Here is a 14,580-nt window from a genome sequence, read left to right as displayed (position 1 = left end):
AGAGGAATACGATATTAGACATTACGATTATCTATCTAATTAAAAAATAAGCGTGCTTTATTTTCATTCCTTCGTGCTAGGAAGGTGCTACCAACACCCTTAACATTAGATTCAATTGTTTTGACCCCGCAGGAACTGAGCGCCTCCCTAGAAGGGATTGCCGAAGGCTTAAAAATAGATTTACGCCCAGGCTTCCGGCTATTCATTCTACATTAGGTCCTTGGGATGACTTTACTCCAATTTCCTTAGCTGAACTAAATGAGACTGCAATATGTTTACCGAATTCAGCCCCTGGCCCTGATGGCGTCACAAATGCTATGTTAAAAATATTGTTACATGAATCGCCTAACGTTCTTTTAGACCTGGTGAATTATTCAATTAAATATGCATGGATTCCGTTGCACTGGGAGCTTTCCAAGGTAATATTGATGCTTAAGAAACAAGAAAGAAGGTATGTATTGGAGAACATTAGGCCCATTGCGCTTACATCAAACGTAGTAAAATTCATTGAGAGGCTTCTTCACCGTCACATCATGAAATTTATTAATGATAATTCCATTCTTAGTCCCTGTCAGATTGGTTTCAGGGCGGACAGCTCCATCTGGCATGCCCACGTCGACTTAGAAAGCCGAATACAACTCGCTCGACGTCATAAGCAATACGCTGCCTTAGTGACGCTCGATATCGCTAAAGCATACGACACTGTGGAGCACACTATATTGATCAATCGGTTAACTTCCTGTGGTGTTCCTGGGTATATAGTAGCGTGGAATCGGTCATTCTTAGGTGAAAGAGAATTCTGTTGCTACGAAAGCGGCGTTTCTTCTTCTAAGTACAAACAAAGGAGAGGCGTACCGCAAGGCTCAGTTCTTTCCCCGGTACTTTTTAATATTCTCATGAGCACACTACCTTGTCGTCAAGAAATAACTACTTATGTTTATGCAGACGATATTGCGTTTTTTGCATCTGCAAACGACATCCACACGCTATACCAACGACTGCAAAATTACCTTTATGATCTGGAGAGGTGGTTAGATGCTAGTCACTTGACCCTCAATGCCAGCAAATGTGCTGTTCTCGTATTTCCGATACGTGACATAGTGCACATTTCATTGTCTTACCACCTTCAAGACATACCACAGGTGGAATCTGTTAAATACCTCGGAATTATTTATAACGCCTCTCTCAACTGGCGCTCACACATAGATCATTTGACTGGGAAAGGTACCCGTGCAATTGGCATATTGCGTAGGCTGAGCAGTCGTCGAATAGGGTTGAGAAGAGATACACTCCTAATGATATATCGTATGTGCGTTCGCCCTGTATTAGAATTTGGTTGCGTGCTCTTCTCTGGAGCTCCAGCCTACATGTCCCGTCCTCTAATCCTCTTAGAAAGAGAAGCATTACGTCTGTGCTTAGGTCTTCCTAAATTTGTTGCAAATTCTATTCTTTATCTAGAATCCCGTGTTCCGCCACTTTCGTGCAGGTTCCGGCTTTTGACGGTGCAGACGTTCTTAAGGATTTACGAATCACCACTGCGTCATTCCCAAACAATCATTATTTCACAACCTGCGTTGTTTTTCGGCGTCATCTGGCCGCGACTACATACTCCGCAAATTAAATTCGTGCAAAAATTACTTGACTCTTTGGGCGTGCGCGTATGCGATGTACTTCCTATTCCCGACAGAGCTGTTGCCACGGGTATTCAATTCGATGACATCTTTCCTAATGATGCAAAATTACTTCCACGCCGTATTCTAGACGGTATATTACAAGATCACCTGAAAAACCTTCAAACAAACGTTGTAATTGCTACAGATGCTTCACAATGTGAAAACGACTACTCGAAATCCCGCTTCGCTCTATTGGTCTAACTTTATCAGTGCCTGTGATCCTATCTTTTGGAGCCTCCATTGTTGGGTTCAGCAACAGAAATGTTTGCTTGGCGATCCAAAATTACCTTATTGAAACTAATCGATTTCCATGTTAGATTGATCGTTCTCCCTTCCAACCATAGCTTTCTTTTATTTATCTTTTATTATTATTATTGTTATGATTATTATTATCTTATACCCGGTTTTCATCTGATTATTTCCTTTTTTCTCCAAACACAAAACGTTAACTTTTAAACTCACACGCCCAAATTGTTAACTCCCTTGTTATCATTATTATTTTAGGCACCTAATTAAACCACCCGATTCTTGGCCAATCCCCCACTGTGGGTATGTGCCACGGCCGCTCAGGACAACAACACCAACAACAAGAGTAATTCAGCGGTCGGGCCGGAAGTCTTCATCTTCTATTGGTTGATGCCGATCTCCGGCCTGCATGGTTGGCGCCCCTATTCCAGGGCACCACTGAGCGTGGCTGCTCGTCGGGCATGATCCACCAGCTTCCATTGGAGGCTAGAGTCGCCGCTGGAGAGCACGCTCTGCCACTGCTCCGCACTCGGATTTTCTATTTCGTGGAATGCCTTATTCGTATTGCACTCCCATGTGATGTGATAAATTGTGGGTATTGCGCCACACCACGGGCATGTGTACTTGTATTGACCTGAGAACATTTTGTATAGCTTATGTAAATTTGGGAAAGTTCCTGTCTGCAGCTTTCTCCAGTAAAGTGCCTGTTCTTGAGTGAGTGTATTGTGAGGCGGGGGATATCTGATCCTCGTCCCTCTATGGTAATTTAGTATGTCAGAGTACGTTGGGATCACTGTCATGAAGTCCTTAGGATATCTGTTTAGGTCCGCTCGGTTTGTATGCTCGCGAGCGATCCTATCTACCCTTTGGTTGCCCTCAATCTCCGTGTGCCCCGGTAACCAAAAAATGGTGTGTCTAATGCGTTTATTCTATTGGCCAGCGTGGAGGAAGATTTGGAGTGCTTTTAGACCAATTCTGCCGTTAATGTAGTTTCGGCATGCTTCCTCGGAGTCTGTTAAAATTATAAGGGATCTATTTGTGCGGTAGCCCTCCACAGCTTCTAGAGCAACAGCCATTTCCTCTCCCTCGGTTACCGTACAATCCCGTGCCGACGCGCAAGTGATTTCCCTATAGTCCGAGCCTATTAGTGCCGCGACGACTCTTTCTTCTTTTTCCCTTCGTTCTCGAGGATATACCGCGGCGTCCGTGTATACCGTGTTCGCCTTGGTTGCTAGGTATTTTTCTACGTACTTTGCCCCAGCGTTCCGCCTGGCTATGTGTAAATGCGGGTCCATGTTTCTTGGCAGGGACCCTACCTTGATGGTACTGCGATACTCATCGGGTAGGTTTGCCGTTCTTTGGTCTTCCCTTTCAATTTCTTTATGCCCCAGTTTTTTTAGGAGCTCTCTGCCCGTGGTAGTCTGCTGGAGTCTGAGTAGCTGCCACCCTAATTGTGCTTCTTTGAGCTCCTCGGACGTGTTGTGGAGTCCGAGGGCCAGCAGCTTCTCTGTCGAGGTGTTGGTCGGCAGGTGAAGCGCTGTTTTGAACGCTTTCCTTATATATGATGGCGTCGGCCTGGTCCCGTTCGCTTTTGTTTGTGTTATAATATGGGAGGGCGTACGTAATCCGACTGATTATGAGGCTCTTATCCAACTTGACTGTATCTTCCTCCTTCATGCCAATTCTTTTTTGCGAGACGCGGGTGATCATACGTGACACCTGTGCCGTCGCGCTTGAGTAGGTTTATGGCGTGTGTGCAGCGTTGATTGCTCTGCACCCACATTCCCAGAATCCTGACGGCTTCTTTTTCTGGTATTTTTTGTCCTTCTAGGGTGACGCTGATTTGCTCTTCCGAGCGTTTCCCTCTTCTGACTCGCAGGAGCTCTGACTTCTCCGTTGAGCAGGCGAGGCCTCTTTCCCAAACACATTCTTCCACGCATGTTGCTGCGGCTTGCAGTCGTTCTTCTTTTTGGCTGAGCGAGCCTTGGTTAGTCCAGATGGTGATATCATAGGCATAAATGGCGTGATGTATGCCGTCGATCTCTTCCAGCTTCCGGGCTATCCCAATCTTGCAATGTTGAAAAGAATCGGTGACATCACGGATCCCTGCGGGGTTCCTTTGTTGGGCGTGTGGAACTTGTTTGTCCGCAGGTCTCCTAAACCCACCGTGGCTGTTCTGTTTGATAGGAACGCTATCACTTAGCCGTGGATTCTTCGTCCGCTATTGAGATCGTCCAGTCCCTTGAGGATGGCCGCGTGGCTGACGTTGTCGAATGCGCCTTTGACATCGAGTGCCATTAATATGTTTTCTCCGTTGTAGGGGATGTTGCTTTGAACCCCCTCTTTAATTTGTAGTAGGACGTCTTGGGTTCATAATTTGGTGCGAATCCAAAGTCAGAAAGTAAAAAGGCCATCCAAAGACTAGTACACCAATTTGAAGGGACAGAAGGAGAGCTACTGGAAAAAGTCCGTGTAAAGTGCTACGGACAAGATAAACCCCGAAGCGTACACGGAGAGATACCGAGGCGAAGAAAACCCCGACCTAGACAGACCCACCACCAGGGAGGAAGTTTTCGCAGCAGTTAAGGCATCGACCCGGAACACAGCAGCAGGTGCCGGCAAGATTAGGAACGCATTAATCCGCAACCTAAGTGATGAGGCGGTCACACAGCTGACGAACTTCCTCAATACACATTGGGAAGCGGGGACACTGCCAGAGGAATGGAAACATGCGGAAGTAGTTATGATCCCCAAGCCAGGGAAAAAGCTACTAATAGAAAACCTACGGCCGATATCACTCACTTCGTGCCTTGGCAAGTTGTACGAGCGAATCGTGACAAGGAGGCTACAACAATACATGGAAGATGAAGATCTGTATCCCCACAGTGTGCATAGAACTACCGTACCTCTGTGAGGATGTTGGTGGCGATAAACGCATTCCCTGCTCAATATTCATAAAAATATCCAAAGCGATGCACATCGCGTGCTTGCGAGGACCACGCGCGAGTAAAAGACGAAGTGCCCATCTGCGTTCGATGCTGCACGAGACGCTGCACGAGAGCAACCAGCCAACCGAGCGAGCATCTCGGAGACCACGGCCCCTTCAGCCGCTTTGCAGCCCTTCACGCGTTCCCGGATGCGAAGGCACCCCCGCGCAAGACGTCAACGGCGCGGTGATGACGTCCGCCGACCAGCGTCGTTGTGCATCCGACGTCGTGGAGACGGCGCGCAGCGGGCGTCGACCGACCGAGTTTCCCTCCGGCTGCGTGGGCGCCACAAGGTCTGCAGCAGGCCTCCTCGCCACGTCTTCCAGCGCAAGTGCCACCATGACGCCACGTCGCGCTGCACTCTGGGACCCGCATGCAGCACTACCTGGCAACTCCAATGTGCTACCGTGCTTCTGGTTCCGGCACGAAAGGCTGCGCTCCTGCAGAGTCATGGCAAGTGATGCTTATTCATTGGCCACAGGTGTATGTAGCTGCCCTGCCGTCAAGTTGAGTTGATTGGCAGAGATAGCATGGTGCGTCACACGATAGCTTCATATTGAGTTTTAGATGCGCCATGCTGACTTTCTGTCCTTTAACAGTTTGGATTGAAAACCTCCTCACAATATTCATCAGTAAGAATGAAACGGTTTCTGATGTATTTTGTTTATTCATTTTAATCCTAAATTTAGTCTCAGCCTAGGTAATTCTAAGTACGCGTCTATGACAGCCATTTATCCCGTTTTACAGATATTAAAGAAGAAGAAACGTATAATCAGAGAATTGCCTATGTGTGCAGCCTTGTATCCATCTTTTTGTACAGAGGTTTTGTCCAAGCAGTGACCGTGCTTCTACGTTTTTAATAAAGACTGAATAATAGTAGAAACTAATATTTCACGCGGTAATCAGCACTCATGGGAGCTCGAGGTCATGTTTTAGCTCATAGGCGGGAGATAGGGGGTGGGGGGAAATTCCTATCGGGGGCGGCATCAAACACGCTCGTGGAAGATGCATTCGGAGCACGGTAAATAACACCCGGTGGTAAAATCACTGCCAGAGTATTGCGACTCATCATTGCATTGTACTTCCTACACGTAACTCCCGCCCAAGCCACGCCAAAAAAAAAAAAATGACCTGGGGCCCTATACCGTAAAACTATTCCAATAAGTTTTTATTCCAACCTTCTGACGCCAAGTTTGCTTAACCGCCGAGGCAAGCATCACGCGGTGACCTGCAGCGTTGCCTGAACAGCCCAATCACTCTCCTAGTTACTAGGAGGTGACTTTTCTTTGCTTTCAAAATGAATAACATTGCCTACGCAGAAGTGTTTACTTGTAATTGGCTGCAAGGGGGCGTGGAGCACGCTCAAGTGGACAGCGTTGCGATGGGGCCGAGCCACCACACTGAAAAAATAACCAGATGAAGACGGTGGTCTCGGCGTCTGCGATTGGTCCACTTTCCCTTACTTTGCTTGCGGTGGCTGGTCGAAAATGTCGGCGTCGTGCTACGGAAGGTTAAGAATGCCGCGAAAACGAATCCTCAGCAAAGAAGAGCTGGAACAGCGAGATCGTAAACGTGCCGAAAGGGCTCAAAAAGGTTACATGGCCATGCAAGAAGATTATTATACGCGAATAAACCCATGCTTTCCAGCAGGTGCGAGAAGCCAGTGCCTGTAGGATCGGTGGCATCCATATTTTATTTTTTTGAGAACGGGGCAGCCTGCGGCTATTCAGAAAAAAAAATTCAGTTTAGTTTGGCATTTTAATGCACCATTAACGTGTACATGTCACTTTGACACGGTGAGTTTTTGCGGTTTTGTGATGCCGCGAGACAGGCAGGTAAAGAGGATGCAACCCGAAAACTTTTGACCAATAGCCGAGTGCTAATGGCGAAAAGCCGTCAAATAGGAAATTACAATTTTTCTTTTGTTTGGTCAAATCATGCATAATCGGTGTGTACACGTCATATCAGATGGGGAGCTATCGCGGTTTTAGTGATGTCGCGTGACAGACAGGTGAAGGGGGTTGGTCCAAAAAAGTTTTTGAGCAATCGCGGAAGGCCGATTTCAGAATTGGAATAGAAGAGTTTGGAATATCTTTGCGTTATTACGCCCCTGGTAGCAAACTCAATAATTTATATGAACGATAAAATAATTTTATATAATTGGCTGTTTGCTTATGTCTGTCCATATATGGAACTGGCCATACATAGAACTGGCCATATATAGAAGTCGACTTTATGGTGGCGGGGCTACGCAGCGGGCTTCGACCAACCAGCTTTCGCTCCGGCTGCCCGGGCGCCACAAGGACTGCAGCAGGTCTCCTGGCCACGTCTTCCAGCGCAAGTGCCACCATGACGCCATTTCGGGCTGCACTCTGGGTTCAGCAGGAGCAGCAGGTGGCCACTCCAGCATCCTACCGTGCTTCTGGCTCCGGTACGCAAGTCCCTGCCCCTGCCGAGTGTTGGCAAGTGCTCTGTCTTCATTCGCCATCAGTGTTAATAGCTGTACTGCCGTCAAGGTGATTTGATAGGCGCCGATAGTACAGTGCGTCACGTGATATATCTACATTGAATTTACCGGGGGAGTGGTCACTTTGGGGCGCTCTCGGGATGCAGTTTGCATTCGGCTGGTCGAAACCAGGCGCGCTGAACACATTCGCCTGGCCTATTCAGAGCTCCGCGACCCAGCAGGGAGCGTTAGGAGGTGGTGCTGTATGCCTTCAACCTGACAGCGCGACCGAGATCATAGGAAACCTCAATCACGGGCCTACTCTGACGTTTGTGGCACCAGCTAGCACGTTTGCTAGGGCAGTATTTCTACGGCTGCAATCACGAGAGGGCTCTGAATCGCTGTAAATCGACTTGGGGCTCCGTAGGACCCAGTGAGTGTACCAAATGAGACCCCTTGTTGACATAGGATAGGATATGATTGGGATAACGTTAATAATGTGCCTGCAAACGACGGTTTAATGGGTCGTGATGCTGGCCAAGCGTCGACCCGGCCTTATACCCTACTCTGCACTACCCCAGTTGGGCCCGTTTGTAGTGGGTCATGAGGCTTGTGCTTTTCGAGCGCACCCCGGGCCTGCTGGATGGCCCATAATTGTGAGTCTTTGTCTGCAGACTGCAGTGCAGATTGAAGTTCGGGCGGGTAAGTCCTGGAGGTAGCTGCCGTCGGGTACCTGGCACAGTCCCACATGATGTGCCATTGGTCCGCCGGACCCGCTGCACAAACACCGCACGGCTCACTCGGATAGAGCCCTGGGTGAAGCACGTGCAGCATTGCGGGGGCGAGGAGTGGCGCGGTCTGTATTTGCCTTAGCCATACGGCCTCGTCCCGACTGAGTGCCGGGTGGGGAGGCGGCATGGTCCGTCGAGCTAAGCGGTAACACTTGGTTACTTCGGCATAACTCGTCAATCTGTCCTTGGTTTCGAACCACCACACGGAACGGTCACTCTCGGGGGCACGGAAAGTAAGCGCTTGCGCCGCCGAATGGGCCGTCTCGGTGTGGTTCGGTGAGGATGCACACTCGCCGGCGTGCGCCGGGAACCACTTGATACGGACGGTGCTGCCGCGGTCTTGAAGTTGGAGCTTGCCGATGATGGCGGCCGCCGGCGCGCATATTCGCCCCTTGACAAAGTTGCGCACGGCATTCCTCGAGTCGCTGAGCACGGTGCGACACTCGGCCTCGGTGATCGCCAGGGCGATGGCAACCTCCTCAGCGTCTGTGGCGTTCCTGCACCGCACGCTCGCTGCCGTTGTCTTGGTGCCGGTAGCCGCCGCAACGACCACTGCCGCGAAGCCTTCCCGCTTGTATTCCACTGCATCCACGTACCGGGGGTGCGGGTCTTGGGCGTGTTGTTCGGTGAGAGCCTTGGCCCGCGCCTGCCGCCGTTCTTGGTTGTACTCTGGGTGCGTGTTCTTCGGGATGGGGTTCGCGTAAATGTGGGCCCGCGCCTCATCTGTGATCACGCATGGTTGCCGGCTGGGAGCATGGGGGTTGTAACCCAGGGACGTTAGTATACTGCGGCCCGTCTTGGTGGTAGAGAGTTGCTCGAATTGCGCGGTGAGCTGCGCCTCGGCTATTTCTTCTAGGGTGTTATGGACGAAAAATTGAATGGCATTTCAAACGTTGAATTTTATTTTTAGAATTTGGTGCCTTTGATTAGAGAATCTTCAGCATGTTTTTTTTCTTAATTACGGCGTTTCACACGGCAGTACCACGATCTGATTATGTAAAGGACTGATTATGTCCTGAATAATTTTCACCTCCTGGTGGTCTTTAGCGTGGACCTAAGCCTAACTGTACGGGTTTTGTCGCATTTCGCATCCATATAAATGCGCACGCCATGTTCGGGATTCGTTCCCGCGACCTCGTGCTTTACAGCGCATTACCATAGCCACTAAGCAACCACGCCGGCTTACAGCGAGTCTGTATAAGTCATTCTCACCATTCGACATAGAAACCTTAAATCGAAAAAGTACCTGTTTGTTTAGTCAACAATATACGCCTTCTTTACATATGTTTCTTGCATTCAGTAAGCACCGCTCTCCACGATAAGAAAAAAAAATAATATTAGCAGCCTTAGCTTCGTGGGCAACTACTTTTGCACTCAGAGCACACGCAAGGCACCTTGCTCGAGCCCCTGCGCATCATCTAGCCTCACTGCCAGAGGATCGACCACGTGCTTCCTTTTGTGAAACTGTCCTGCCCTGTCGTGCATACCTTCCACCAGGTTATACAGCTCCAGCGAAAGTTCCGTTTCCACCATGGTGCTTGGCTCAAGCAAAGGTTCGACTTATAGTACCAGGCATACGAACAAAAGCCCAACTCTCGTCTCCAGCACTCAAGCAGCATTCCCTGCTCTTGCTGTACGAGACGTACAACGATCATCATCATCTGTATACTGACGCTTCAACCACGGTGAATGGGTCTGCAGGATCGGTGATCTTTCCTGCAAAACCTTCCACCATAACGATTCGACTCTCTCACCAGACTACATCGACTGCCGCGGAGCTTGCTGCTATTCGTTGTGCACTTCGTGTAATTTCTGAAGAACTACCGAAGAAATGGAGCGTGTTCACTGACTCCAAGGCTGCACTTCATTGTTTGGTTTCTGCCTTACGCCGAGGACTCCACGAACAACTAGTTCTAGAAATCAGGCTGCTGCTTCGCCACCTCATCGAGCAAGGACACGACATCACGTTGCAGTGGATTCTAAGCCACTGTGGCATAATGGGCAATGAACTTGCCGACGCAGCAGCACGTTCTGCACATGAGGAGGGCTTTCATTCATTCTCAGGAGGAGGGCTGCATTCCATTCTCAAGAAAAACGCTGCAACGAAAATTCGTGTGCTTGCAAATGAAGCCATCAAAACTTTATGGAACACACCAAGATTAAAGCATACACGTCTACACCAACTGGACCCATCCCTTCGACTTCGACCCCCATCTGGACTCTCTCGACTAGAAACAGCAGTAGTTTGCCGACTGTGGCTTGGTGTCGCCTACACAGGATCCTTCGCCTTCCGGGTCGGTATGGACGACAGCGCGGCTTGCAGACACTGCGGCGGCGAGGAGACCATCGAACACGTGCTCTGCCACTGTCCTCAATACAGCGCGCACCGGCTGTCACTAGCGACCACGTTGGCCCGCCTTGACGACAGGCCACTTTCAGAACAGTCAGTTTTGGAATGCCGACGTGAACTGTCGTCGCAGGAAAAGTCGCTCAAGGCTTTGTTGACTTTTCTACGTGACAGTGGCCTATTAGAAAGACTATAATGACCCATTTCATCCCTTTTTCTATTTTTTTTCTCACGCTTTCATTTTTGTCACGCTCTTCTTTCCGTCTTTCCTTCCCCTTTTTCTTCCCCTAGAGCAGGGTAGCAAACAGGAGGTTTTAAGTCTGGTTCCCTGCCTTTCTCTCATTTGCATCTCTCTCTCTACTTTTGCCGCGTAAACAAAGGCTACGGAACCAAATCGTGACTTTTGCACCACTGCAGGAAGAAGTCCGGCAGTACTGTTGACGCTTTCTTATGCTAAAGAAACACACTGTCTTGTTTTTTCAAAGCACATACATTGGAACAGTGCGTAAAAGTCAACAGTCAGCGACTGCTATTTTACTGTTTTTGTTAGTTTGCCCTGTTGAGCTCTCACATACTCGAGAAAAGAGCCCATGTGGGCGTCCGTCAAAGTCAAAATGGCAAACGCAAAATGGCGGCCGCGACTTCTGGTGTGTGTTGGCCGCTTGGTGTCCCGCCTGTCAATGGATTCCCAGACGGCAAAATTAATCTGGAGTGTCTTCCACTACGGCGTGTCTCATAATCAAATCGAGGTTTTTCCACGTAAACCCTCCAGAATTCAATTATTCCGCCCTCTGAGCTCAGCTGGAAAAAGTGATGACCAACATGAACAACAAAATACAGTTGAGGCAAACAAAACACGTTTTTATATCGCACACGCGGAAACCAGCTCAACCCGTCTGGAAATAGCAACCGTCGATGACGGCGTCGGTTGCGAGTTCGATATGATACTTCCACTTCGCGGCTCAGTGTACAGGCTGCTTTGCTGCCTGTTCAGAAATCGATAGATAAAGACTGTATAAACATCGATTAGCTTCTGAAATTCACGCCGAGATAATGGCATCTGCCAGCAATGAAATGAATGACTCATTCAACGTCGTTAAAAATCAAAGCCGATGCCTGTGCCACACTCGATCACCGGGACTCCGCCGCATACGAATACACGAGCAGAAACCTCAACACCCATAGCCTTCGGTTCGTGGCGAAGAGTAGTCGTCAGCGAGCACTGAATCAGCGAGTATTGTCAGCGAATACTGAGCGTGAATTGGTTTCGATGTACCTTTAGTTGTTCATTTTCTGCTCCTTTATTGTTGTTCGCTTTAAGGGCTGGCCCAGGACCGTCACAACCTCTTACTGTACTGTTTAATTACGTATATGATATATTGCCCCATGTCCTTTAACCACCTACATGTGGAGGCTTGTGCTATGTATGAAATAAAAATAATAATTTCCGGCAGTGGTTGTCCAGTGGCTAAGGGGTTGCACTGCTGAGTCCGAGGTCGCCGGTTCGATCCTTGCCGAGGCGGCCGCTTTCCGAAGGGGGGCGCAATACAAGAACGGCCACGCATACCGTGACTTGGGTGCGCGTTGAAGAACCCCATCGGGTCGAAATTCACTGCGAAGCACGCTCACTACGGCGTGACTCATAATTATATCCTAGATTTGGCTCGTAAAATGTCCGAATCTAATATTAAAAAGAGACTCAGTAACGGACTGCATCATGATTAAGTCCAATACCAGAAGAATTCTCTGAAAACGGCTGTGCTCTCCTGTGGTTGCACCGTCTGACTAGATGTACTGGCAGAACTTTTCCTTCCCATTTTATGATGTGCTCGTCGGGGCACTCAAATCATTTAAGCATGCAGTAATTACAGCCAAGGGTAAAATGGTCGCGTGTACGCATCCCTAAGCGTTCTAATCTCTGTCGGCCAACGTGCCGCGAATGCGTTGCGGGAGTTTTGTTCCGACGCTTTCGTAAGCGGGAATTACAAGTAAATTTACACTGTGAGTATTCTGCAGGCGATCCATTTATTAGTAACTTATTCGCTCTTTTTACCAACTTCCTAGAAAACTTCGAATTTCCACATGATGCATCGTGTCCGAACTACGTGCGAGATAGCTGAACGCATAAGTTTAGTGAACTGCACAAAACTAGACCCTTGACGCATATTAATAAAAAAATAAATACGTATACCACTAAATATATTATTGTGCTATATGTCATGTCGTGCTAAAGCGAGAATAGTTAAAGTGCGCTATTCTCAACTGTCGTCATAACTCAGTGGTCAATGAGTGTTAGGAACAGCTTCGACTCGATTTGTGTTGAAACCATCATCAACAGCAACAGCAAAGGCTCAGTGTCCTTCCACTCTGTGAAGAAGGATGACCAGCGAGGTTGTGTTTGTGGGCCGCCTAATGGCGAACTACAACTACGCCACGGGTCGGCGCGGCACTGCACTACCTTCGGGATCGGGCAGCGTATGGGGATTTTTCAGTCTACACACGGACACGATTCTGGGTGAACTAGCCTTGAACAGCTTCGGTGTAATTAGCTGAAAAATTGGTTACGGCTTCTTGTTCTTAAATAATTAATGAAATAATAATGACAACTAGGAACGCGGGAGCAGTGGCACGAGCGCCTTCGTGCGGTTTCGGCCCCGCGACCTGGTGCTCAGCAGACCAATACCATAGAGACTAAGTAACAATGGTGGGTGAGGGAGAGTCGTCGCCAACTGCTAGAACGGCATGTTGCTCGTTAACGACCATGCGCGCATGTCCGGTTACCTGCATGCGGAAAAATCGGCGACTTTGCTCGGCCCAATTTCTTTGAAATTGACCTGTGCACTTCGACACTCGTCGCCGTCCTCGAGCGAGATTTTAATCCAACAAACACTTCTTTCTACACACTTTTTTAAAAACTGAATGTAAGACCCACGCGGATGGTTGGTTAATACTTGACCCTCGCAGTGTCCCGACCTGCCGGCGTGCTGGCCTTCGGCGACGCTGCGGTGGCTGCCCAATGCCGGAGAATCGCACGCAGCAGCAGCACCACGAGCAGCGCGCAGTTCGCCGGGTGCATCGCTTGATGCGGCTGTTTCACCTCCAGCGGTCCAGTGTTGCCAAACGAGGTCACGTGGCCTACTCTTTCTCTAGAAAGAGTACGCGTGCGCGGCCAGGACGTTTATGTTAACGCTTTTGCTTTCGTAATCCGTCAATTTTGTTCTTCTACTTGGATAATTTATCAATAAATGTGGTTTTGATTGTCTACTCGCGTGACGTCTATGCTAAAACGCTGTCGTTAACTGAGAAGAGGTGATTTCACGCCGTGCCGAAGTCTCTCCTGTCCTGTACCCTTACTAACGACAATCGCAAAGAAGGTGTACAACTACTGAGATGATTACAGTGTGTTTCGCGGTCGTGTACGTGTACCGTCACGTACCGGTATACTACTGTGCATAAATGCAGCAAACGGTGTTAAAGCAAGAGCAAGAGCGACACACCAGTCACAGTGCAACTTTCACGGCGGATATCTGGAAACTGGTGCCACCCTTAGGATTAGATCAATAAGAATATTATGCTTTGCGAAAGCGCCGGCAACCACACTTAAACTAAACATGTGCCGTATAAAACAGTCTGTTACGAACTTCGTTAGAGATTTTTAGTCACGAGTCAGTTATTGAATTTCATTTATCGTGCAGATATCAGCCTCTTCAATTATTCCACATGAAGGATTGGAATTGCGTTTAAAATGCCGCAGGCAACTTTTTAATAAATACTGTATTGTCTAAAACATAAACCTGTCATAATGCCCTCAAGCCCCTGCAGTTCTTAAGGGACTGCATTAAGGTCCCGAAATTTCGACACGCACAACGAGAAAAGACTGGCCTATAACGAGGCCTGCTTTTCATTTGCGCTTCTGCGTTCCGTAAATGTCATTGTCTAAATGTAAAATTATGCGTCAGCTTGGGTGCGTAATAAAAGCAAGAACGTTGTGGGGAACGTCACGTGTTATGTGAATGTGATCAAACGCTGATATCTGTGGGAAGCATCATCTGAGTGGAAAGCGACGCCCCTTACGTGGTCAAGCGAAGGT

At 48.6% G+C, this 14,580-nt stretch overlaps 1 protein-coding gene across 2 annotated transcripts; it reads left to right on the top strand.

Annotated features, from left to right (window-relative positions):
- The first annotated feature begins 4,953 nt into the window (after window positions 1-4,953).
- Window positions 4,954-13,754, top strand: LOC135913463 (uncharacterized). 2 transcript variants are annotated; one of them, XM_065446024.1, is made up of 3 exons: window positions 4,954-5,359; window positions 7,162-7,337; window positions 13,455-13,754. In XM_065446024.1, the coding sequence occupies exons 1-3, from the start codon at window positions 4,955-4,957 to the stop codon at window positions 13,675-13,677; spliced, it is 804 nt and encodes a 267-aa protein (XP_065302096.1). In that variant the 5' UTR covers window position 4,954; the 3' UTR covers window positions 13,678-13,754. The 2 variants fall into 2 exon arrangements, with proteins under 2 accessions (XP_065302096.1, XP_065302097.1); XM_065446025.1 differs by having other exon boundaries at window positions 7,162-7,368.
- The last annotated feature ends 826 nt before the right edge of the window (window positions 13,755-14,580 follow it).

Source organism: Dermacentor albipictus, unplaced genomic scaffold, assembly GCF_038994185.2.
Source record: "Dermacentor albipictus isolate Rhodes 1998 colony unplaced genomic scaffold, USDA_Dalb.pri_finalv2 scaffold_14, whole genome shotgun sequence".
NCBI lineage: Eukaryota > Metazoa > Arthropoda > Arachnida > Ixodida > Ixodidae > Dermacentor > Dermacentor albipictus.
The sequence above is the reverse complement of the archived record's forward strand: the minus strand, read 5'-3'. Positions and strand labels throughout refer to the sequence as shown.

Bases quoted from the DNA above. Each gene is read 5' to 3' on its own strand.
- LOC135913463 (XM_065446024.1), top strand. From the start codon at position 4,955: ATGCTGCACGAGACGCTGCACGAGAGCAACCAGCCAACCGAGCGAGCA. The intron at 5,360-7,161 runs GCAAGTGATGCT...GGGGCTACGCAG, and splicing joins TGCGCTCCTGCAGAGTCATG to CGGGCTTCGACCAACCAGCT. The intron at 7,338-13,454 runs GTACGCAAGTCC...TGACCCTCGCAG, and splicing joins CTACCGTGCTTCTGGCTCCG to TGTCCCGACCTGCCGGCGTG.